The 26865-nt window shown below is 40.9% G+C and overlaps 1 protein-coding gene across 10 annotated transcripts in view; it reads right to left on the bottom strand.

Moving 5' to 3' along the window:
* The window catches only part of ctnnd2b (catenin (cadherin-associated protein), delta 2b), a 205812-nt gene that overhangs the window by 35007 nt on the left and 143940 nt on the right, over nt 1-26865 (bottom strand). For all 10 annotated transcript variants that reach the window (XM_084911800.1, XM_084911795.1, XM_084911793.1 and 7 more), the window contains 2 exons: nt 23969-24101; nt 18697-18910 (listed from right to left, as the gene is read on the bottom strand). In XM_084911800.1, coding sequence (XP_084767926.1) covers nt 18697-18910; nt 23969-24101 — 347 coding nt within the window. The remainder of the gene's footprint in view (nt 1-18696; nt 18911-23968; nt 24102-26865) is intronic.

Raw genomic sequence — 26865 nt, forward strand, 5'->3', positions numbered from 1 at the left:
TGGATAATGAAATTAATAATGGCAGACGACGCCAGCGTTATTGTTCTATGCAGATGTCTGTGTATTCTCCATTGCATTGTCAGTATTCAGACGTGCCCTCAAAAACACTCCAAAATATCCTTCTGCCTTTCTGTCCTTTATGTAAATATTAAAAGCTTGCACAGAGCGAGTAAAACTGTGGCCTTATAGGCAGGCGTAACTAGATTTACCCGATGATGCATACACTTATTCATGGGGCCAAGAGCATCACTGAGCTGTTTGAGTATAAATTTAGGATCTGGGCTTCGTGGTCATTAGTTATTATTGAAGATGTTGGAGGGACATGTTAGACTGCACTTATTAAAACATCAAATGAGGAATTATTTCATGAAGGTGGTGTTCTAGTCCTTCAGCAGACACTTGTAGAATGAACGCCACGCTGTAGTGAAGCTGCTCTGGTGTCACTCAAACGCTGTCAGGAAGCTACCACTGTGTTTTGTACTACCCAAAACATGTACATGTACTGTTTTGTACTGCCATAGATCAAATAAAGAAACAATTAAACAATTACCAGTGCAGAGATATCCGTAACTATCCAACTATTAAGAGTTTTTACTTCCACAGGAGTAAAGTCTGCTACGCTAACGCCTTATAACTAACCTTAAAGTTTAGAGTTTCAAGTGGGCTGCTGTAATTAATGATGTACTAAAGGCAGTAAATCACTTAGACAAAATTCCACTGCACATTTCTCCTGTTCTTAATCCTCACCTGAATTGAACATACAGTGACCAACCAACCAAGAAACTGGAGTAACTTTCCTCTATCCTACCAATTAAGGTCCACTTCTCTAGCCAGTTGCCACACACACACATATAGTTCGCTGACTCGAGTGACTCACCCACAGAGACACACAAACACATACAGTGCACATATCAGGCTGAACCTATCATGAAAAGGACAAAGAGGGTAAGAGGCAAATCACCATATTTCGACATTGAGCACTCCGATTTCTTGAGAGGTTTCACATACGTATAAACGCACACTCGTGCACGCAAATTGTGATAACCTTGAAGTACTACAACGTCGTAATTCTTGTTGACCTTCATCTTACAAATTGCCTGCGCTCTAATCTATGTATTCCTGTAATTATATGTTAAAGCATTTGAGAGTGTCCACCCATAGTCATATCTGCACTTATCTAGCACTCTCTTTTATGGTAGTAATTATAGCCGTAGTAGTGGTAAAGCATCCTATCCTCAGATCTGTGTGGGAGTGTGTGCTTGGAATAAGGCGTCCTCTCTTCGGAGCTGTGTTGTTCACTCACGGCTGAGCAGCAACTATGTAATTACAGCTTCTGTTATCTGTCTTTGTGAGTTTGTATGAATTTGTTCTCGTGTGCGTTTGTGTGCACATGTCTTTGAGTGCCATCTAAGCCCCTTGACAAATCAGTCTTAACCCTGTCTGCTGTTTGAACCCTGTGTGTTTAAGATGGTGCAGTCCCGCTTTGTGGTCAGAAGGAGTTTCTAAATGATTAGCTTCTGGTTCTATGACAGCAATTAGCTGGGAGTGTCATGTTAGCAAAACAGACTAGTTGCCACTTCATTTTTTCTCCTGCTCAACAGGCCAAAGGCGGCATGCTGTTTCTTGTTTTCTTCAGTAACCTTGGCATTTAATATAATAATTGCAGCTGACTTTTGCATCTGTGAGTCAGCGAATTTTGGTGTCTTCAATTCTTTAAAGGTGCCATTTGCTAAGCGTACAGATTTTGCTGAATATTAGCTTAGTAATAGCAATACTGGCTACAGTAAAAAACGACATCTCATTAATTCTCCTAAAAAATGCTTTCTTAACACTTCTCATCTTGTTAGCTAACAAAATACGCTGTTATATCAAAGGACAGCCTAAGTAGGGTTTTGTTCAGAGATAATAAATGATAAACTCTGACTTTAGTACCTTAATATCTTTAGAGTAATCATCTCAAAGTATAACACCTCATTAATCATTATTTTTGGAGCAGACAGCTTTATCAAGCAATGCTCACAGTTAGCGCCTGCTTTTAACATATGACCTGCTAAATGGGATAGTAAGGGACAGTAGACAGGAGTAGTACAGGAGGAGGGAAGCAAAAACAGCTGGCAACTGCAAAGGCTGAGTGAGTTGCATGTGAGGATGGACAATAAGGAAGTAGAAAAGGACTTGTATCAGTGGGCTAGGCAGAGAGACTGAGCTAGAAAGGATGTGCAGCAGGTTAGGGTTATCAAGGGCAGGAATGGAAGTGTGCTAACAGGTGAGGAGAGTGTGTTAAGAAGATTGAAGGAGCAGGAGGTGCTCATGAGTGTAGAAAATTAGAGCGAGGAGAACAGATGGAGGACAGTGAATCATGATGTCACAGACATATGACGTGCAGAGGATTAGCAAGAAGGAAGTGAAAAGAATGAGGGGTGGATAGGCAGTTGATTCAGATGCCATACATGAGGAGGTTTGGAGATTTCTATGGGAGAGGGCTGTTGAGTTTTACACCAGTTTGCTTATCAATTTGAGAATGAGGCCTGAGGAAGAAGTTTTCTAGTACTCGTTTTCAAGAACAAGAAGCAGAGCTGTAGCAGCTACAGAGAGATAAAATTCACGAGCCATACCATGAAGATATGAGAAAGAGCAGTTGTTCCATTTTCACATAAATGGCCTCCTTGACTCCTGACTCAAACCAGAATTCCTCCCTAACCAGGATGTCTATAGTCTCATCACTGAAAGAGTGGCCATTGTGGAGTCTTGGCCTGATGAGGTAGCTCTTCTGCACTGAGCAATCTGCTTAACCAGGTTGTTTGGTTTCCCCGATGTATAATTCACAGCACTCCTCCTGTAGTGCCCAACTGTGTGCAGTATATTACTCTGTGCCAGGGGAAGTGATCCTTGGGGTGGACTAGTTTTTTGGCGTAAAATGCCTTGGGGGTTGAAAGCCAAAGAGACACAGTGTTTCAAGAAAATGTAACTCATTTGTTCTCATAATTCTGACACATAAGGCATCATCAAAATCTTTCATTTAGACATACTGTATGAATGAGTATGGTGCCAAGACAGCAACTGTGGAAGTTATTAGTGGCAGAGAAGTATGTGAAGGTGGTGGGATGTACAAGGATGTACAAGGTGAAGGAGCCTTGTGGACTATGATGTTTGCAGACAACAGTGATCTGTAGTGAGGAGATGAAAGAGAGCCTGGAGAAGTGGAGGTATGCACTGGAGAGAAGAGGAACAAAAGTCAGTTGAAGCAAGACAGAATACATGTTTGTGAGAGGGAGACAAGTGAGAGGGTGGGAAAGTGAACATGGTAGAGACGGTGACAGTAGATGAGTTTAAATACCTGGATTCACCAGTCCAAAGCAACGGACAGTGCACAAGAGAGGTGGAGTGTCAGGAATGATTTATGACAGAAAAAAAGGAGCAAGAGTGAAAGGGAAGCTTTACAGGAGAGACCTTCTATAATGTATACTTGGAGATGGCAGCATGAAAAAAAGAGACAGGGCCAAACTGGAGATGGCCAAGTTGAAGATGTTAAGATTTTCATTGGGAGTGACCAGGATCAACTAGAATAGAAATACATATATTTCAGATGGAGAACTAGGGTTGAATGGTTTGAAGACAATGTTAGAAAGGTAATAGCTAGATGGTTTGGACATGTACAGAGGAGAAATACTGGATATATTGGACAAAGGATGCTGAATATGGAGCTTGCAGGCAGGCAGGAGAAAAAGAGACTACAGAGAGGATTAATGGGTGTAGTGAAGGAGGTAATGCAGAAGGCTGGTGGGACAGAAGAGGATGCTAGAGATCAGGTGTGATGAAGACAGATGATCTGCTATGGCGACCCCTAAAGGGAGCAGCTAAAAGAAGAAGAAGAATCAGCTAGGCACAAAGGTCTCGGATGTAATTTAAGTAAACAACGCAATGCACCGATTATTTCTCTTTTGGACAGTAATGTTAAGTAGTAGTTGTTGTTTTTTAATGACACTAAAACTACAAGCAGTTTATATAAGGATAGTTTTGGTTATGTAGATTTTCAAAATTTCTGATGAAACCTTAATATGTTTTTTTTTTTTAAATTCCACTTGTTGCTAGCAGCATCACTTTGAAGAATCAATGTCTTTATATCTCTGGATTCTCATAAGCACCTTATGAGACAGATATTTGTTACATTGTGACATTTGGGCCACACATACACCCACAGCATTCACACAATACTTGCCACAACCCATGTTAAGCATGCTTCATGACTTCTGGGCAAGATGAGGCCCACACAACACTTGGCAGTGTGGTGACAGAGTTTTGCCAAAAGGCCCAAATGTGTCTGATATTTGGGCAAAGTAGCTCCTACATGCATGTTTAATAAAAAAAATGATGCAAAGAATTAGGACATTTTTCCTGGAAAGTCAAGAGGATTGCAAGAGCTTGTAATTTGCAATTAATCCATGCATGCATGCCTAAATTGTTACTAAAATCTTTTAAAGTGTTAGATGTTGTCTATCCCAATAGCATTTCCTAATCTGTGAACAACACAGAGGCTGCTTATTGTGATGAAAATAGCAAATTAGCTCTACATTCTGCAAAATCTAAAAATAATGCATTTAATGTCCTGTGGCTAAACTGTTGGAGCACAGTGTGTAATTTCCCATTGTTATAGATCACACATTAGTTATAGCCTGTAAGTTGATGTCATTTTTCATATTTCAAAATTTGATCATATAAATATCTATTTTCATCTCTTTTAACTTAGTGGTGTCTAAACAACTCTGACAGGTCTGCTCTTCAGTATTAAATTTGGTCTGACGGATTTAACATATGTCTGCAACTTGCAGTGTTCTAATGAAAAACAGTGACTCTCCCACAATGTGAATTTCCATTTTCAATGCATGCTAAATGAGTGGATAAGTAAGAAATAAACACATATTTCACATGTCAAAAATGCAATGAATGATGTCATGCTGCAGCTGCAAGACAAAGATGACTTTTCCCCATCCTGAGTAAAGTCAGCTGTTTGCCAGCATCGCTACTCGCTGTGCAGGGTATGACATCATCTCCCTGAGGTGAAAGGCAGTGGGATTTTATCTTTGATTTGAAACACACGCTCTCTCTCACACACACGCGCGCAGTCTCGTGCACACATAATATTGCCTCGATGTACACTGGCTCATGTTATTGCTTGCTTACACACATGGATTCAGGCATGCACAAACACTTGCATCCAAGCTCTTAAAGACATGCGCGCACACACACACACACAGTCATGAGTGTGTGACAGATGAAGGAGGTTAATTGCCTCAGCCTTACATCATGAGTGGCAGCAGGAGGTTGTTATGTGGAGGGAGGGGAAATGAATATGTTGGCTATGTCTCTTTGTCTGTGAAGCCATTTCCCATCTTTCATTTGCAGCGTACTTTCATCCCACTGTCATATTTCTCTCTTCTGCAACAGGTTCCTTTGTCCCCCACTTGATCTTGCTCTCGTTTCATTTTTTATTCCTCAAGTCTCCCAGTGTATTTCAGTAAGTGCTTGCTTTTTGACACATCCTTGTTGTGGACCACTTTGAATCTGAGACTTCAGAGATTGCCATTCTGTTTGTGTGTCTAGCTTTCCACAGGCATGAAGGTTAGGCTAGTCATCAGACTACAACTATATTAAAATCCATCTGATTAGGACTATAATTCTCCGACGTGAACCTTAACACTGCCGCAGCACAGCAAGAAGATTGTGGGTTCAAATCTGTTGGTCGTCTGAGGCTGAGTTTGTTTATGAAGATTCTCCTTTCACTTTTCAACCAAAGTTTGATGCAAAAATGTTTTTTCTAGATGTCGTTTAACAGTCTGAGAAGACAGCTTGTCACTTTTCCTTTTAAACCAAATCTCAACGTTGGTCAGCCAACAAAGTCATCTTTTGGATGTCTATTCAACAACTATTATCAACTATTATCGAAGCCACATTTGAAGCTACTAGTACTTGAATGTTCACCCGTTTAAGAGAAAACTGCACACTCTACATCAGTGCAGTCAATTATCAGCTTTAGTTATTGTTTCCTTACACACAAAAAGGGAGAAAAAAATAAAAGAACACACTCCTATTACACAACATTTCATAATCTCAAGAATATGGTTAAACCATCCTGCCCACTGAGCAGTACGGTATATGCTCTATATCTGTTGAAATGCATCACTGCACCTAAACTCATTTATGAGAAAAGTCAAGTGAACACTGTGCAAAAAAAATACATAAACCAGCAAAGATGTTTGTTCTGTCTCACAGGGAAGCTCACCTCTGCTAATGTGCTTTTCTAGCTTTTTCATCTACTATAGACCTACAATTGCTATAAGTTCCAACAAGAAATCACCTTCAGGAGCTGCTTGCATTCAAGTTACGTACATAACATCTCTAGGGAGCCCACGCTAGTGGTATGACCTTGAGAACAGCAGGGGGGGGGTTGTAGTAAGAGAGACCACCCTCCTCTGACAGACTGTGTACACCACCTGAGTGGCCTTCTGAGTGGCTCCGCAGTCCTTTGAACAACTGAGGATAAATCAGTTGTCACCTTTACTAATTGCTGAAATTGTGCAGTAGAAACACAATGTAGATTACAGCTAAGGCAGCCCTGAAGATCACTGGCGACACGCTGAGCCAGCCATCTTGTAGCTGAAAGTGACCAGGCTCACATTTTTATCCCTTACATCAGCGGTCCCCAACCCCCGGGCCTCGGACCGGTACCGGTCCGTGAGTCATTTGGTACCGGGCCACGAGAGTTGAGGCTCAGGTGTGAAATGTATGGTTTTCAGGGTTTTTATCGGTTTTCAGCGTTATTTTGTTATCGTTTTTATCGTTACCTCGGTTTTCCTGGGTCTTTTCACGTGTGTTATGAATAAATCTTCTTTTTTTCGGTACCGGTAGTAGTTTTATTTTGTTGTATTTATCCGCGACACCTTAAAGGCCGGTCCGTGAAAATATTGTCGAGCATAAACCGGTCCGTGGCGCAAAAAAGGTTGGGGACTGCTGCCTTACATGACACAGAAAGGAGATTTCTTAAAGCGGTGTCAACGGCAGCACAAAGAGGCATCGTATGGATTTGACTCAAAAGAACAGCCTACGTGCAGCTTTTATACCAATCTTGACTGAATAAATTCACTGAATAAAAAGGTTATGAAATATATGTTAGATTGTGCTAATATCAGCAGACTTAATTACAATGGCTAGTTCACTGACTTTTTTGACTTTATAGCAGTATTAGGGGTGTCATGATAACCTTGTATTGATGATATTTAAAGGTGAAATAGCAACACTGTGTGAGTAATATGGTAACAACTGTGTAATACAGACTCAGTGTGATTGCATTTCTACTCAATTTCTCCAAAAAGGCTACACACAATCAATAAAGTTACGGTTGAATTCAACAGATTGCGATGATTATTCAAGCACAACAATCATGAAAATCTGATATTGTGATTGAGTTTTAATCTGTTTGGCTTTACATTATTTTAACACCTTTCTTCAGGCGTCATATGTCACATCCTGAAGTTTTTAGAATAGGAGGAGAGCTGATGTTACCATGTTTGTCAGCGTTGCACTCTGCAGCTACTGATACTGGCACGTAACCAGAGCAGCGCTTTGTTGGCTCAGAAGTGACACATTTATAACCTCAAATTAAAATCATAGGTGTCAGCTTTACTCTGTTGTCATAATGATTACTGTTTAATCACTTGGTCTACACTGGCCTATAGCTGTGTGCATTAATGAGCCTCAAAGTGTGTAATTATATTTACACAGTTTGGGTCCTTTAATGACTTTGTCACTGATCACTGGAAACACTGTGGGGAAGCATTTTATATAGTTTATGTCAAGGTCAACCAGAGTGCTTCTGCAATATGGCAGAAAGAGAGTAGGAAAGGAAGAAGACTTGTGGTAATATCCCATTCTTCTTGAGATTCAATCTGGTTTTAATGAATGGACTTATTATTTACCTGTAATTATGAAAGAGGCTTGACATTTTCTTAACAGAGGAACTGCATTAAAAATCCTTTTAAATGGACTGAAAAGATAATGAGCACCGTAGAACTCAAGGGAACAAAACTGCTGCATGTTTACATAATTAACTGTGGATGTGTGGCATGCACAAAAACATATTTTTGCATTATTTCCACTGATTTTAAGTCTTGTGCAGCTTTATGTTCATCTTTTTATATCTTTTCATGCATTAGCCTATCAGGCGTCCTTAACTATTACATTCTGTTAATAATCAAGAATTGTTCTTTTAGTCCTCCCTTTTTTCACCTGAGCCCCTCACTCTATCAAGCTGATGTCCTCTTTGCTCTGCTAAAGCTTGATGAGCACCGTTGCTGGACTACATCCAGACTGTGGAGCGTTCCCATCAGTACGACTCTGACAGCTTCCATATCTGCTTCTAACCAGCGTGAACAGTCTGGACCTGTCGCTTGCAGTGGTGTTTTCTCCCATGACTGACTAAAAAAAAAAAAAGAAGTTGTATTGTAATGACAAGTGGAACCACAGCTACTGACAGAACGCAAATCTGTGAAGGGAATAAAGAAGTTAAAGAAAGCGCAGCAAGCTGTGAGTCAGAGGGGGCCGATGTCATGTTGTTAGCACTCCTCTGTAGCTCAGATTAGCTAATCATTTTCACCAACATGTTCACAGCAGCAATAAATGGACCTCGTGTAGAATTAAAATGACTAAAACATAGACAGGTAAAGTTTGGGGTTAATAAAATAACAGTTCGGTTTTCTCAACTGAATCCACCATGAGCTCCTATTTCTTCCTGCTTCTCTGTGACTCTTCATATATCCTTTACACCACATGTGTCAAAGTCAAGGCGTACATTTATATCCGGCCTGCGAGATCATTTTATATAGATGCATTATTATTGTTATGCATGGCCCGGCGATATGAGGCGCTAATAATATACAAACTACAGATCCCATAATGCAGCGCTGCAGCCTCCTTGCTGAACGCTAGGCTAACTGGGAACATTCTCTCGTCAATCGAGAAGCTCTTGGGGGGTGGCGTCAATCAGGTCAAACTTCTGTTATTGCGAAGCTAGCCGCTCACAATGGCGAAGAGAAAAGTTGATTCTGAAAGCAGAACCTTTCAGCGCCAGTGGGTGACTGAATATATGTTTACAGACATTGCTGGTAAACCCGTGTGTTTTATCAGTGGAGCTAATGTGGCTGTAATTAAGGAATTTAATTTAAGACGGCACTACCAGACAAAACGTCAGGATTAGCTGAAAAACCTAAATGCAGAGCAGAAACTACAGAAAGTAGAAGCCTAAAGAAGAATCTGACATTTCAGCAGACTTTTTTCACCAGAGCAAAAATCACAAAGTGAAGCTGTCGTGAAAGCAAGTTTTATTGTAGCAGAGGAGACAGCCAAATCAGCCCGGTGTTCCAGATCTACTGGCGTTTAGATCAACTGGCGTTGGTCGAACAGATGTGTGGCAGTCTTGCGTTTCAGGAGCTGCTACCGACAAACCAGCAAAAAAAATGCCAAATGTGTCATCTGTGACACTTGTAAGGTTATCTCAAACACACTCCGTCAGTCTTGATGCTGTTGAACAACAAAATGTTTAAAAATGTCGCGAGTTTACCTGGTGATATCCCCATGCGCGGCGCGACGCGATCGCGAAAACAGCAAACAATTAACACCACGCTGATGTTGTTCACAGCAAGAGTAAACAATCGGGAGACTTTTGTCGTCGTTATCGTTCCCCTCGCACGTTTTATTTCTCCGGTTTCAGCGTTTTTGCTTCACAACTAAAGCGAGCAGTTTACTTTGTGCACTAACATGGACTCGAGTCAACCAGCGCCACCTCTGGCCAAGTGCCACAGCCTACAGCCAGATCAACTTGTGACACACATCTGCAGCACGTTTGAATTCGTTTCATGCACAACACATTTGTACCTTTCAATTGTGTCTGTCTGTGCGTCATGCAAATAAACCTTTGAAATGACTGAAATGATATCATGTATGTATTATCAGCCTACATTTGTTCAAAATGCCAAATTATATACACAAAGTCATAATAATCACCACCCTTGTTCATCATGATATCAATACTTTTGCCCATAAGAAAAATGTCGTGAACAAATATAGACACACTAATATTTTACCAGTGTTGTAACATCACATGTCGTTAGCATGGGTAAGATAACGAAATCAATACCTCAGATGGAAGCACCTTGACTGGGTTACTTCAACATCACTGGGTGACATGTCACTTTGATGCACCGACAGTGGAATTATAGTTCAGGTGACCTGCATGCCTTTGCACTTTAAAGACACTAGAGCACCTAAAGGACGCATGGAAACATCAAGTGATACACAGATAAGACTGTTGCACAGAAATATGCAGTATCTGCACACTGTAACATGTTTAGTTGCTTTACTCAAGAGCCTGACTTCAGATGAATGACTCTGACAATCTAATTTTTCTTGCAGATTGAATGCACCTTCTGTGGGAAGTGGTACCACACAGTGTGTGTGGACTTCCCCTCTGCAGAAGGCGACTACAAATGTTGTGGTTGCTAAATAAACAGAAAAAATTGATCCCTGTTGTCTTTGCTTACTGATTGTTTTTAGTGTTAACAATCCACATTGCTGGGATTGCATCTTTCAACATGTTTGTGGGTAGATCTGAATGTACCAGGGGTAAGTGCAGCCACTCAGCCTCTACTCAATGTGATCATAGCAGCAGGTGCAGATGTGTCACAAGTTAATCTAGTAGTAGGCTATGGTATTTGGCCACAGGTGGCAGCAGTGGACTGACCTCCATTGGAGACTGCTCCAGCTGCTATGTGATAGTGGATTTGCTACAAATTGAAGATCATATGCAAGTGTTGGAAATTAACCCTTGTATTATGTTGACAAACAAAAATGTGACATTGATTTTGTTGCGGGTCATTTTGACCCGTACTGTGTAAATCCACTCAGAATTGTCAAGAAACTGCAATAAAACAATAGCAACTTTACTTTCCATCAGATAAACATGTAGAACACAGACATACAACAGTTAGACTTTTCATAACTATTTTAGGAACCATTTTGGTAAAGGTTTTTCGTTCTTATACACACACACACACACACACATTTCTTTTGAACTTGCCCAACGTTCTCAGTTTTTCAATGCTCAACATTTTCGATTTTGTCCACATGATGGACAGAATGTAACTGTGTGCTTTCTGCAGGTGTACTTCTTGCATTTCTCACACAAAATGCTTGTTTTAAAACAGGAATCTTCCTAACTAAGATTTAAAACAAAAGATTTCTACGTCTCCTCCAGTCTCAAAAACAGATGACAAACCAATCGCCACACCTGAGTCACTGACTTTCTTAAATCCACTCACTCTCACTGGCTCTGTTTATTACTAATCACTGTGTAACTGCTGTGAATTCACAGTAACTGCCATCTCCTTACAAATGTTCATTTGATTAACCCCACTTATACAGACTGCATATAACTACCAACTCTCCAGCCATGTTGATGGATTGCCTATATTGGCTGGAAATATTCATTTCCAGAGAAACGACACAGACAGACTCTGCTTACAGGATGTGATGTGACAACACTAATGAAATATTGATGTGTCATATTTGTCCAAGGCATATTTCATTGTTATGGAAAAAGAGAATATTATAGTCATGATGACCAATTGGAGTGGTGATTTCTATGACTTTGTTTATATAATTTGGAATGTTGTACAAATGTAGGCCAATAAGGAATATATGATATCATTTCAATCTTTTCAAAGGTTTATTTGCATGACGCACAAACAGAGACAATTAAAAGGTACAAATGTGTTGTGCATGAAACGAATTCAAACGTGCTGCAGATGTGTGTCACAAGTTGATCTGGCTGTAGGCTGTGGCACTTGGAGGTGGCGCTGGTTGACTCGAGTCCATGTTAGTGCACAAAGTAAACTGCACGCTTTAGTTGTGAAGCAAAAACGCTGAAACCGGAGAAATAAAACGTGCGGGGGGAACGATAACGACGACAAAAGTCTCCCGATCGTTTACTCTTGCTGTCCTGTGAACAACATCGGCGTGGTGTTAATTGTTTGCTGTTTTCGCGATCGCGTCGCGCATGAGGATATCACCAGGTGAACTCGCGACATTTTTAAACATTTTGTTGTTCATCAGCATCAAGACTGACGGAGTGTGTTTGAGATAACTTCACAAGTGTCACAGATGACACATTTGGCGTTTTTTTGCTGGTTTGTCGGTAGCAGCTCCTGAAACGCAAGACTGCCACACATCTGTTCGACCAACGCCAGTTGATCTAAACGCCAGTAGATCTGGAACACCGGCACTCTGAAGAGCTGCATGATGAAGGTGTGCGACGTCTTGTGTCCAGACAAAATGCAGATTTTGGCAAATGTGAGCCTGAGGAGAAATACGATTGCTGATCGGGTTTGTGAGATGGCCACTGATTTAAGAACACAGTTGTGTGAAAGAAGCAAAAACTTTATTGCATACTCTCTTGCTGTGGATGAAAGTATAGACATGATGGACATTGCACAGCTGGCCATCTTCATCCGTGTAGAGGAAATATTGAACATTAAATCGATGCACGGGACAACTACAGGAAAAGACATTTTTTTAAAACGTATGTCAAAGTGTAACCGACATGAAACTGCCCTGGGACAAACTTGTTGGACCTACAACAGATGGAGCGCCGGTGTTGTGCGGTGAAAAAAGTGGACTAGTCAGCAGGATGCGAGTAAAGATGCAGGAGGAGAACTGTACCGGTGAGTTAACAGCATATCACTGCATCATACACCAGGAAAGGCTGTGTGGCAAAGTCCTAAAAATGGAGCATGTAATGATCACCGTAACGCAAACCATAAATTTTATCAGAGCTAAAAGTTTAAATCACCGTCAATTTCAGTCTTTTATGCGGGAAATAGATTCAGAGTTTGCCGACAATCCTTATCATACAGATGTCCGTTGGCTGAGTTGGGATAAAAATTCTCAATAGAGTTTTTGAGCTCAGCAAGGAAATCTGTCAGTTCATGGACATGGCATGTATGATGCGGTGAAGGCATTTCAAGTGAAGCTGTCACAAATGCACCAGTGCAACTTGCCTCACTTTCTCTGTTGCCAAGTAATGCTGAACCAAGTCAGCGGACTTTGCTGAATTGCACCTGTGCAGATTCAGATGGAGCTGCAGTGTAATGATACACTCAAGGGAAAGTACGACACTGAATGGCCCGCATAGTTTATTAGTTCCATTCCTGAAGCAATGCCCAGCTCCGTCTACATGCGGCTCGAACCTTGTGTATGCTTTCATTTATTTTTTCTGGGGTTTTTGGCAGCATGTTCATATTTCTAACTTGCATAATTTTGACAAGATATAGTTTTATGAAGAGCAAAATATTTAAAGTTAAAGTTTATTCTTTTAAGTTTATTTAATCTGGAATAATATTCCTGTCTGTTTTTATTCATATTTATGTTTAAAAAACATTGTTTGCCCGCGACCTAAAGTGTGCCTTGAGTTTTGGCCCCCTGTGCAATTGAATTTGACACCCCTGCTTTACACTATTTTGATAATTCTTCATAAGTCTAACATTTGTATTCCATACGTCAATATGTCCAACCATCCATCTTGTGCTGCTTGTCTGGATCCAGGGGCAGCAGTCTTTCCCTTTCAGCAAACCCAGAGTCCAACTATTGCAGGTCTCGCCTGGGTGCCCAGGGTCAGCTCCGGGTCTTTATCCCTTCACGACATTCTCTCAGCACCCCACCTGAGAGGCATCCTAAGCAGTTACCCCGTCACCTCCAATTGCTGCTCTTGATGTGGTGGAGAGCTGCTCTACTCTGAGCCCCTCCCAAATGACTGAGCTCCCCAACATATCCACAAGGGAGAGCGCCCAGCCACCCATTGGTGAAGGGTGAGAGCAGGAATGCAGATCCTCCAATAATTTGGCAGCTTCTCTTTCACACACTCATGAAAATCATTACAAAATGAAGATTATGTTGTATTCAGTAAAACCTGAAACTGTTGGAAAGTTGTTACTGAATGATTACTCAAAGAGGAAGTTGCTGCAGTTCAGAGTCTGTTGTTCATCTCAGCAGCCTATTGGATCAATTTCCACAAACCCCTGTACAGACAGTCATGGTTCATCCATACTGCATGAGAGCACACTTTTCCTCACCATGTGGAGTTGATTGTATATTGTTTAGCTGTAGCTAAACAATATACAATCAACTCTGCTTGTCCACAGTGGGCAAATTTAACGTACTGGAAACAGAATGGAGCACAACCTCACCTACTTCTGAGGTGCACAGAGAACAACAATAACATGAAGAACTAAAGATGTTGAACACACAATCATAAATCAGCAGTAATGCTGATATTTGGTGTTTTCAATCTGCTTTATTCCCCCCATATAACCTTTATTAGTTCTAAAGACAGAAGGTAAAAAAAAGGACCGTAGTTACTGAACTGAAAGAGACTGAAGAACACAGAGCAACAAGCCTGCTTGTCACTTTTTGTGCCATGAAGCAAGCTGCACACTTGAATGAATGTGTGTGCTTGTGAACCAGCCCTTTGTGCATGTTTGCGTGTCTGTGCGAGTCTGTAGCTACCAAGGCAGGCAGCTTGACTTCCCACTGTGATCCTGATTCAAAAAGCTCACCAGAGAGCAAGCAAGAGCCAGAGAGGGCAGGCGATATAGAAAAAGATGGAGAAAAAAAAAAGGGAGATGGAGAAAGGCAAAGAGGACAGGAGAGAGACAGGAGAAAAGGGAGAGACCAATTACAAGAATCCGAGCGCAGAGGGATAAGAGAGGGAGTGAGAGAGGCTGGCAAACAGGGAGGGAGAGAGAGTTATTTCCTCTGGGTCTTTGAGAGACAGAAGAGAGGAGAGCATGGTCTGTCTACGTCCGGTCGGTCGTTCAGCTGATTAATTTGTGACAGGAGGGATTTCTGTGCTTCGTGCCTTGAATTGCTTCTCTAATTTATATGGTAATCTTCTTTAAGACTCTAGCAGCATACAAAACCCTTTTATTTCCATCTCTGCTAAGCCTAAAACCTTTTCTAGACTCACTACACACATATGCATATTCAGAAATGCACACGCGGGTCAAACTCGACACCATGTGGCTGTATGTTGGAGCTGACATGCTTCTTGGTTTAACTTTCCTAATAAGACTTTTCCATTACTATTCAGAACTGTAGGATATCAGCCCATATACTTCTTCAACTGTTTGTCTCTCACCAATATCTCACATCAGCCTGATGTGTGAAGTGCTGCTGTAAATAATTTGGAAAGTGGGCAAAGGCTCTGGGCAGCTTTTGTGTGAGGAGACACTTTGCTTTTGGACAGTTTGCAGAGAGGGAAAACAAGTTTTCACAGTTACAGGTAAGCTGGACTGAAACCTCTCCTAATGTCTCCAAGAATTTGTTAGCTGCTTGGAATACTGTTATGAAATGGTGTTAGACATCCTCGATAAAATAAGAATGCTGTTAAAAACCTGCTTTCAGATTCGTGAAACAGAAAAAAAAGGACTTTACTGTATTCCCCCAAATCTAGGTCGAGCCAAAATATCCCACGTAATTGTACCAAATGAAAAATCTACTTGGCACTGTATCATCAAAGTAATTGGCTGAGATTTGTCCACAGACTGTGGCTTCTCTTGGTGCTATCAACAATCAGACAGGACAATAAATACATTGTGAAAAAGAGACAGAGATTAATCATGACTAATGAGTAGATGCAGAGCAGTAAGAGTGAAGAAGAAACAACGCATGGGAAGTCCCCAGCAGCCTAGGCTTACTGCAGCATAACTAATGCCTCTTTTCCACTAGTACCTACTCGGCTCAGCTTGACTCAACGATACTCAGTTTGTGAGTAAGGTCCTTATAGCAAGGTGGCCTGAAAGCCCTGTGATGTCATTTGTATGCAATACATTCTTCTTTTGGAATCAAAATGCAAGGTCTTAAATAATCAGGCCCGATCCTATCTTAATGACCTTGTAGTACCATATCACCCCATTAGAGCACTTCACTGCAGGCTTACTTGTTGTTCCTAGAGTATTTAAAAGTAGAATATGGGAGGCAGAGCCTTCAGTTTTCAGGCCCCTCTTCTGTGGAACCAGCTTCCAGTTTGGATTCAGGAGACAGACACTATCTCTACTTTTAAGATCAGGCTTAAAACTTTCCTATTTGCTAAAGCATATAGTTAGGGCTGGACCAGGTGACCCTGAATCCTCCCTTAGTTATGCTGCAATAGGTGTAGACTGCTGGGGGATTCCCATGATGCATTGAGTTTTTCTTCTTCAGTCATCTTTCTCACTCAACATGTGTTAATAGACCTCTCTGCATTGAATCACACTTGTTATTAATCTCGGTCTCTCTTCCACAGCATGTCTTTATCCTGTTTCCTTCTTTCATCCCAACCGGTCGCAGCAGATGGCCGCCCCTCCCTGAGCCTGGTTCTGCCGGAGGTTTCTTCCTGTTAAAAGGGAGTTTTTCCTTCCCACTGTTGCCAAAGTGCTTGCTCATAGGGGGTCATATGATTTTTGTGTTTTTCTCTGAATTGAAACACTCTTGTTTGTGAACAACAATTCTGTGAATTGAATAGATATGGATTAGACTTCAGTTTCACACTCTTCCTGTTAATCTAGTCCAAATTTGGCATGGCTAAGTAGTGGCTTCATGTGGTCTAGTACTAGATTAGACAATTACAGGAATCAGACGACAATGAAACAACCCACTTTCGCTGCCAAAATAGCTTTGAACCCATCAGGGCATAGATACATGGGAATGTCCTCTGGTGTCTGGTTCTTTTGGGTCCTCTGGGTCGGAGGACAGTGCAACCATGCATTCTATATATGCTCGACCAGAATGGGCTATGTAAGCTTATCAACACCTTGTTTGTCATGTTCCTCAAGTCAATGCCTAGCATTTTTTCCGTGTGCGAGTGGCACTGTCCTGCTGAGGGGAGGCCACTGCCAGTGGGAAGGGAACAAAGTTTGTTTAGGTCAGTACCGACCCATCAGTGGCAAAGATCAACCCAAGGATTCCCAGAGAATTAGATCTTTGTTACTATTTGGTTCATTTGTTAGTGGTATTAATGTCGTCACTGATTTGCTTACACGTCCTCACAGACTGACTACGGCAATAAAAGGCATAAATCATAGGACAAATATCCATCTCTTTGCAGCTCCATAGCAAAGATATTTTCATGAGTACTGGTGCTGGTAAGAGAAATCTATATTTCTCATTTGGCTCATGGACTGGAAACACCCCACCCCACCCCTGGGAGTTTCTGGCTGTAGATCAGTTTGAAAATTAAGTAACATTCCTCTTCTGGCTCCATCATCTCTCCATCCCTCTCGAGAGGTAAGAGTGTGTGGCCGTCCATGTAAACTCTAATCAGAAAAGAGATTGCCAGGATACAGTAAATGCTGTAAAAAAGAGGCGTTGCTGGTAATCCTTTAATCTATCCGAGTTTACAAATGCTGACCTCCACGTGGATTATAGAACCTCAAATTAGTCCACCCTGAACACAATTTCTATGGAGATATTTGTGTTTACTCACAGAGGATACAATCATGCTGTGGATACAAGTGCAGTACAGACCTTTGCACAGAAATTCAGTTTGACAAGTCAACAGCACTTGATGAGTACGGGGAAGTAGGCAGGCAGTAAACAATTGTCTCCTCTGTGTGAGTGTGTGTGTGCCTCTGTATTTGTGCTGAAGTGTAAATGGAAACATGCATAATGCGGCATGTTTTGTGTCTTGGACTGCTCTCTGTAAATATAGTCATATCTGTATTGTCCATGTGAAGGAAAATAACGTGTGTGAGGACTATATAGGGACTATAGTACGAAGGAGTACCCACAGGTAGAAAATCTAAGACTTTTTCTTGAATTACAGTTTTATAGTATTTGGTATATTAGCAACAGGACCTTTATGTACTGTATGGGCACCCTGACTTCTCTGCAGCTATGCAATGATGCACTGTGTATTCTGACACCTTTCTATGAGAACCAGCATTCCCTCTTTCAGTAATTTGAGCTTAAGTAGCTCATCTGTTGGATCGGACCACACAGGCCAGCCTTCGCTCAACATGTGAATCAGTGAGCCATAGCTGCCCATGACTCTGTTGATTCAATTTCAAGCCCTTTCCTCAGGCTGAAATGTCCAACAAGCCTAGTGCTAGTTGAGGTTCACATAATGTTCTACAAAAATAAGCCTCATTTGTCCAGGAGAAGGATACACATCTGGTTAGTTCCCAGGAATTATGGTGAGTATTCACTAATGATGGCAACTTCAAAATACACTATACGGACAAGTACTGGGCCACTTATAGATTACACCAACAGGAACTGCTCAGCCATTGTAACACATGTAATGAAGCAGCCAGTTTTTAATCTAAAAGAGGTTTTGGAGCGATCTCGCTCTGTAATTTGTAACTATTGTCTGGCTTGGTATGTAAGTTGCTATGGTATGGAAGATCTAGGAGGGAAGAGAATTCACAAATTGACCTGTACTCGATTGTATGGAGCGACCACTTTAACGACCCATTCTTTCATAAATGTTTTAAAAGGCAGGCTGCATGGTGCTTGATTTTATACAATGTGACAATGAGACTGAAAACACCAGGATTCAAAGATAAAGAGGTGTGGTCCAATACTGTTTAGATTGCGTATGTGCACGTGTGTTACCTGTGAGCAGCTCTCGGATCTCCACGTCTGTGGTCTTCCGGAGCAGTCGCACTAGAGCGGGTATGCCTCCGCAGTTCTTCAGGGCGATCTTGTTGTCGTCGTTGGCTTTGCCATACACCAAGTTCCTCAGGGCTCCGCAGGCGCTGCGGTGCACGTCAGTCATCCTGTGGTCCAACAAGTCCACCAGCAGCTGGATTCCACCCTGCCGCCGAATCTGAGACCAGAGAGGAGGGACAGATATAAGGTGTGGATTATAATAAAACGAGGGGTGTTTTTATTTAGCCTGAAGGACATTGGAGCATCGTTTACCCCAATCTCCTCACAAAATGTTAACAGGTGAATTGTACTTTTTACCTTGTTAGTACTAAAATAAACAAACAGGCTATGCTGGTGCTCCTCTCACTGATGCGAGATTTATTAAAATGCCAGCCACTGCACTTTCTGTCCTATCAGCCCTCCCTGCTTTCCTCTGTCTAGACAAAGAGAAAATGTAGGGCAGACTGGCTCCTCTCCATAAAAACAAAAGCAGTGGAAGAGATTGTGCAGAGATATGGTAGGTGTGCTTGTCTAACATGACTTTTGTACCGCAGCATTAAGCCTTATTGCACGGATGTGTTTGAAAATGCCAGAGCCGATACTGGCTGTTTACAAAATCAGTCACTACATATTCCCTGTAACCTGGGGTGGTTAGGATAATATAAAGAACTTAATATTGTGTCAAAAAAACTGCAATTACAAGTGCATTTTAATAAACCAACACATAACCCCAAATAATACAACCAGCAGCAAAGTGATTGTAGATTTACCTCTTTTTCTTTTAGATAGAGGGAACAAAAGTATGGAGATCTTTCTTACCAAGGGTGACGTGTAACTTGTTTTTTTTTTTTTTAAGTTATTCAATTGTGTTTCATTTTACAGTCATGCTGTGCAAACATTCAAACAACAAAAACCTAAAATGAAAGGCACTAAGAGTATTTGGTAAGAGTACGTGGTTATTATTGTTAGCAACAAAACAGAACAGTTGTGGAATTGAAGTAAACATACGTATTAGTATGTATTACTCTACTTTCAAGGACCCTTTGAGACAAGACCAAAGATGAGATGTTTGGTCATAATGCAAAGCGCCACATTTGTCTAAAAACAAACACACAAACACAGAATATCAGCACAAATACCTCATCCCAACTATCAAACACGGTGGTGGAGGGGTGATGATTTGGGATTGATTTGCAGCTGCAGGACCTGGGCACGTACCAGTCACTGAGTCAACTATGAACTACTCTGTATACCAAAGTACTCCAGAGTCAAATGTAGGCCAACTCTGACAGCTAAACTGGGTCTGTCAAGGTTCTGGGTCATTTGACATGGTATTTGTGGTTTTTGGGCTTTCAGGTTTTGTTTATTTAAATAATCTATTCGACTCATGGTTTGATTCATGTATTTTCAGTGTATTTAGTCTAATTCATAGATGCTTTAGAGTCTATTTCCTTCATCAGGGTTCCCATCCTCTCGTGTCGACCTCATTCACGTGTGTGTTTTCCCTGTTTAGTTATCTCACTTCCTGCTTTATTTTGATAGCTGTGCTTTGCTTTTGCTCTGTGATTTAGTTCAGCTGTCTTTATGTTTCCAATACTTTATAGTTTTCAGTTCCTTTTTGGACTTTTTGTTTCATCCCTTTTTTGTGGATTATCTGCCAACAGCCTTAATAAATGGTTCTCTTTTTGTTAATTCCTTCCTGCATTCTGAGTCTGTGTTTGGATCCACATTCTACAACTCGTGATGGGATCATGCATCAGGACAAAAAGAATCTCAGTGTGGAAAAAGCCTGGACCTCAACTTGATTGAACTGCTGGGACCTTAAGAGAGCTGTGCATAAACAGATGTTCATAAATCATAAGGAACTGAAACGTATCTTGTACAGAAGAATGGGACACAATTACTCAGCAATAATGTGAGAGACTGAGAAAGTCATGCAGAAAATGACTGCTAAACATGGTCCTGCAGGGTATTGAATCATGGGGTCCAGAAAGTCCTCTGAAAACTTTCCTTTTCACATGACTGAATGCACTGAAGTACTTGGTTACGTTTAGACCCTATAATGTTTTGGTAAGGTTTAGGAAAAAAACAAAAAAAACCCATCCAAACCACCCTGTGATTAAAGGACAGGGTGCTACAATAATTCTGCAAGTTGAAAAATGATGCTTAAAGGGCTTTTATTTCAAGGGGTCTCCCAGAAGTGTTACAATCAAGTGACAGATCAAACTTAGTACTGTCTAGACTCGTTTCACACACAAACACAAAACACATCTTATGCGTAATTTGGGGAATGCCAACAGCTCTGGAATAACAGCAGTATTTGACACCTTGAGAATGGGAACGGGCTGAGATCTCTCTGTCTATTATTTCACCAGTCAGGCATCTTTCTCAAGGGCAAAAACAGCTTGGCCCCTGGGTTGTAGTTTTGGCAGTCCTGCGCTACATACTACCATACTTCATCAGTCATCTTACACACCCTCGTCTCTCCCTCACTCTATTTTTTAATGCCTGTTGGCTCATTGCTGTTTGAAGAACTTTGTTTGCCCTCGAATCCATTTCCTCCATGGGGATTAATAAAGTGAACAGAGCTGAACTGAGTTGACATTGAGGAGACAGATGAAACTGTTTTCTGCAAGACACTGAGCAGTGATGGCTCCAAAGGACAGGAGGAGCAAGTGTAGGCACGCAGTTATAAGCAAAACTGGGTTAAGTGCTCGTAATGAGGAGTTAATGCTATCTGATGAGGAGTGTGGCGGAGCTCCTGCAGGTGCGCACGACTGGGGCAGAGTTTATTGTGAACAAAGGCATGTCTTCAATCTTCATTTCTTGATGTAATGCATTACACTCAGCAACACCTTCACATACTGCAGTGCAGACACATACTTCATACTGCAGTTCTCTTCATTACTTGCCGCAACAAAGAGAACTAGATAATGCCGAGAAAAGCATAAAAGATTCCTATAAAGAAACTGGGCAGATTCACCGCCTTCCAGCTCAGCGTCTGATTTCTCACAATGTGTGATGCTAATCAGGTGTTCTTTATCCTGAATGAAGAACATTGAGAGAAAGCCTTCTTCATCAATTCCAATTAGGGACTAAATAAGTTAACAAATTAACCAGATTTTTCAATGTGTAGATTTTTGTGCTTAAGCCACATAAAACATTTATCATATAAAGTTATTTATTATTTGTCATGATTATGATCTGCACAATGGTCTCTGGTACTACATAGCTCCTCTCCTCCCTCTATGAAAACACACTAGCTAACTCATTCATATTAAAAAGCAAAAGAGGACTAAGGAGGAAGAAAACAGCAGCTGTAATTCTCATCTTCAGGAGGAGTTCAGCTAAAATTAACCCCCTGCTTGCTTTATCTTTGTTCTTGTGTTAGAGAGCAATGGCACCTGATACAGTACATACAAATTACATAAGACTTTATTTTTTTACTCTTGGTTGAACTCACAAGCACCAACATTACATTAGTGAACTCAAGAAAGGCATCTATTTGCATGCAGGTTTACTTCCGAGGAAAAATGAATACAAAAAAACACTGTGCGGGATGCGAGGACAGCCAGACCAGCCCTAAAGCATGATGGGCTTTCAGTTAATTAGATCAATTAGCAAACAGCTGTGTTGTGGAAAACGGCATCAATAGACATAAATCAGTTACAACAGCAAAACCTCTGTCTAAATACTGGGTAGGGCCCCCTTGTGCTGCAAACACAGCCATCTGGGGGTGCTCTGTGTTATCTGGCTCCACTTTGGACTCTTTGTCATGTTCCTCAAGTCGCTCCTAAGCATCCGCAAACAATGGCGACGGACCCTTTGGGTTTCCGAGCATCAGACCTATTCGGAATGAATGCTTTGATCGTTAGCATTTACTTTGTTTAGTGTTTTAATCTTCTGGTGTAACGGACGAAGAATATAGGGTGGCCCTGAGAGGTCAAACACACTGCGACTTAAGAAAACACCAGCAAACAGAAAAATGCTGGAAAATCACACAGAACAACTCTCACAGTAGGAATGTTTTTGGGGGAAACAGCAGCGTGAGGGAATAGCCGTGGAAGTGACTGAAGGCAAAACACGGGAAAGACCGCATTGATTCACGCTTAAAAGAAGCGGAAGATTCTTCTGTGCTGGGAGGGAGAAAAAGATGCAGGTAATGTATGTTTTGATTTAATATTAACCGTGCACTCTTACCTCATCACTTCCCAAGCTGGTTGCAGTGTGTTTGATCTTTCAGGGCCACCGTAAGAATAGTCAAAAACGATATATATTTGGCTTTAAAGACTCAAAACTTTGTTTTCTCTCATGGTGACCCGTGTCAAAGATGATGGTGCTTGGGTGCATTTAGAACAACTCATTTACAGACAATCAGGACACATCAGAGACTTGGGTCTAGTGAAAAGCAGGCGTACTTATCTGCTACTTTGCCGTTTTGTTTTGTTTTGATGCATTCTGCATTCATTCACTTGTTATTTCTGGGTTGCTTTTAACTGCTTTATTGATTATCCAGTTTTCACAATTTTATCTAAAATTAGTCGCTTCTTATTTTAATTTTTTTTGCATACATTGTTGCAATATATAGTTGTTTTTCTTTACTGTGTTCTGTTTAAAATGTTGTGTTGCTGTAGATTGTTTTCAGAAAAAAGCACTTTGTGGAGGTGCCATGTAAATAAAGACTACTGTTTGTTCCAAAATGTCAATATGTGTAATTTAAGGAAGGCCCGCTGGCAAGATAACTGATGCGCTGCAATGCTAGAATGACCACAGGCAGTCTGCTTCAGGAACATTATTGGTGAATCCACACAGGAAGCACCGTGGAGAAGTTGCAGTATTATTTCACCATTTGCCTGTTCCATAAGTATGAAAAACATTTTTAATGCGAGCACACACACACACACACGCAGAGTCATAGAGCACCTAGCTCTGAAATCGTACTTGTGGCACAGAAAGCACTGACGAAAAAATGTTCAGCAAACCACAGAACATTACTCAAACTCTACCTTAATGTTCATCTGCACCAGAGGAAGCCCTGGGAAAGAATTTCAGTGGGTGTTCTGATTAAACTTACAGAGTTAAAGCATGCATGTGTGTGTGTAAGCAACATTATGTTGTAGTGCTATGACATCAATTAAATTAAATAATTTAATTTATGTCAATTAAATATGACATATTTAATTTCTCCGTGTGTGAGAATCTTGTGTCTGTGCAGGTTTCCCTCAGTGATTGATACCTCAGATTTGATCTTGTTGTCTCCAAAGCAGAGGTGCTGGAGGTAAGCAGCAGCATTGGATTGAACTGATGGGAACTGATGTTGCAACATCTGGATCACCTCTGGCAGCTCTGGATCCCTCCAGCCAAACTCCCTACAGAGCGACACAGAGAGAGAGAAAATATAGTATGCTTTGATGAATGCAGAGATAGAGATGTGTGTGCGGAGCTGAACCTGTTAGCCTGCCTCCCTACTGTGACCCTGATTTAAAATGCTTACCGGAGAAGGAAGAAAGAAAGACAGAGAGACAGAAAGAGAAGCATAATAAGTTGGAATAAATCAAAAGAAAAAAGGGGGGAAAAAAACCGACACATTAAATAAACCGAGATTTCTGTTCTGTTTCAGTGATCTACAATAACTGTTTATTTAGGGTGAAATTATTCAGCACAATATTAAAAAAAGATGCGTGTCACCAGGTGACTGTTTCCAAGTGACAGTTCACTAAAGGCCTGCCAATTTAGGTTTGGGACATAAGCACAGGCTGATTGATTTGACCTTTACCACAACAAGTAAGGAACCTAAATGTCATACATAAATTAAATGCTTACCTCGGTTATGCAAATGAGTAAATATGAGATCATTAGTGTGTGAATGTAAAATGTAAACTATGTTTAAAGGTAAAATAGAGCACTGGTAAAAGGTGTTCTATTATTTTTGTCAACATATTCTTCACTTTTCCACACATGACTTACAGAGTATTCTGTAGCGTCACAGTCAGACATGTAGGCCTCCTTTGTGGAACACGTGAAAAATCAAATGCTAAAAAAAACAAAGAACAAACCTCTACTGAGAACTGTGGAAGCCATCTGCAGTTTCAGGCATCTCCAGGTTTGTGGAATTATCTGATAAATAATTATTCCTTTGAGGCACAGCTCATCCAACAAATCTGTATGGTTTATGGATGCAGCTTGCTACTCAAGCTTGCTAGCATTAGCTAATGATTAAACACTCATCTAAATATCAGAACTGGCTCAAAAGAACCAAATAAAACGGTTATATGGCTGTTAATATCAGCATGCTGATAACCAAAACAAAAATTATTCCTGCCGTTTTTATTAATGTCTAGAATTGTACTGTGTAGAAAATACAACTAAAAATGAAGGTCTCATTCTTTTCTTATCAGAGCCGGATCAATAGAGGATTTTAAGACCTATATTGGAATTTCTTGATTTGAAAATCTCATATTTAAGTATATTGGCCAATATTTTTAACATCACAACAGGCTCTATTCTAATATTTCTTATGTGTAGTTGTTTTTTTACTCATTCACGCTCTGGCCAAGTCAGCTTGGATCAGCTGGTTGTTGAGTTTATTACGTTCCAAGCACGTGCGTCACAAACTATATAACATCAACAGTCACAACATGGTAAAAGGCTGTTCCTCTCCGATAAGGAAAGAAGTGCTTTTAAGAAAAAAGATATGAAATGAAAAAGAATATACAGCTTGATTTAATAGTTCTAGTTTGCTTTTTTGAAAACATAACCCTATCAAATAAGCCCAAGGACTTGCAGGCTGCATGCATGCATACATTTTTAATGTGACTTGCTGTCGTTTTCAGACAAAGAAGTCATTTTTTTTAACTCAATGCTTTCATTTGGCTGTAAAGAAAGGAGCTACAGAAGCTAGTAACTGCATTTAATATCTACGGTTTCTCCCTCCTCTAGAATCCAGGCCCTCACTAACAGCGAAGGCCGGGCACTGTTAGTTGTCTATAAAATCCATCTCAGTGAATGGAGTTGGCAAACTCACTGCAGTGAATGTGGTGCATTTTCTGGCTGCCCATTGTGCTAGATCAATATACATTTTATCCTGTGGACTCCAAAAGCACTGCTAAGGTCTAATGAACACAGTCAAACATTTAGAGATATGTCATAAAGCAAACACAGGGATACAAAAACAGCAGCCTAACAAATGCAAGATGTTACATTTAAGAACTTGTGCAAAACGCACCGTCTTTGCTTCTAAAGTAACCTGACGTTCTTCCTTTCATTTTGTGCATCTTCTCTGGGTATAACAAAGAGAATCTAGTTAAGTCATAAATCAGATACACATGAACTTTGAAACTGTCCAGTTTTTTTATAGAATGTAAAATAGAAATTCCCAAAGAGCGTCCATTCGGTGCATTGTGGTACGATCCACTATGGCTTCTATTGTGAGAATACTGAGCAGCTACTGAGCCACTATAAGAGCTTCTTCCTTCTGTGGTGATAAGTCCTTACTTTAATTTCCCCCAGCTACCCTGGCTTTAGCGTCCAACCAGAGGTCTACTAGTGCTCTTGCCTAAAAGGCATGCTTAAGGCATATACACACACAGACAAACACACACACACACACACACACACACACACACACACACACACACACACACAGAAACACAATAAGCTCACTAACCCTACACATACATGTGAGGGGTGCCGGCACAAAAGTAGAAACACAGATTAACGTGAGAAAGATGTGATGTGAAAGAATAAAGCCGCAGCGAGGGAATCAGAGGACTGGATGGATTGTGGAGAGGGAGGCGTGGCTTATTGATATAGGCCAACAAAAGCATCGCAGTTCCTTGACAGCAGCGGTTTCTTGGGACCAACTAAGGCAGGCGCCGGCTCTTTGTTTGGTGCAAACTTTTAGTCCCACAGCGGGATTTAATATTCTTGGGATTTGGGAGGAGGAGCCGATGCTTCCCGGATACTAATTTCTACCATCATCTTTCGCCATATGCTCTGCTGTGTTTGATAGAGTCCACCTGCTGTTTCTTCTTTTAAACCTGCACCTTTCTACTCTTTGATTTGAAGCTTTCTGACAGTCATGAGAAGTTTAAGGCTGCATGCAGACCTATTTCTCTTTGATGTGTCTCTTTC

The sequence above is a fragment of the Perissodus microlepis genome, chromosome 18 (genome assembly GCF_051167445.1).
Source record: "Perissodus microlepis isolate ML-2025 ecotype Zambia chromosome 18, ASM5116744v1, whole genome shotgun sequence".
Lineage (NCBI taxonomy): Eukaryota > Metazoa > Chordata > Actinopteri > Cichliformes > Cichlidae > Perissodus > Perissodus microlepis.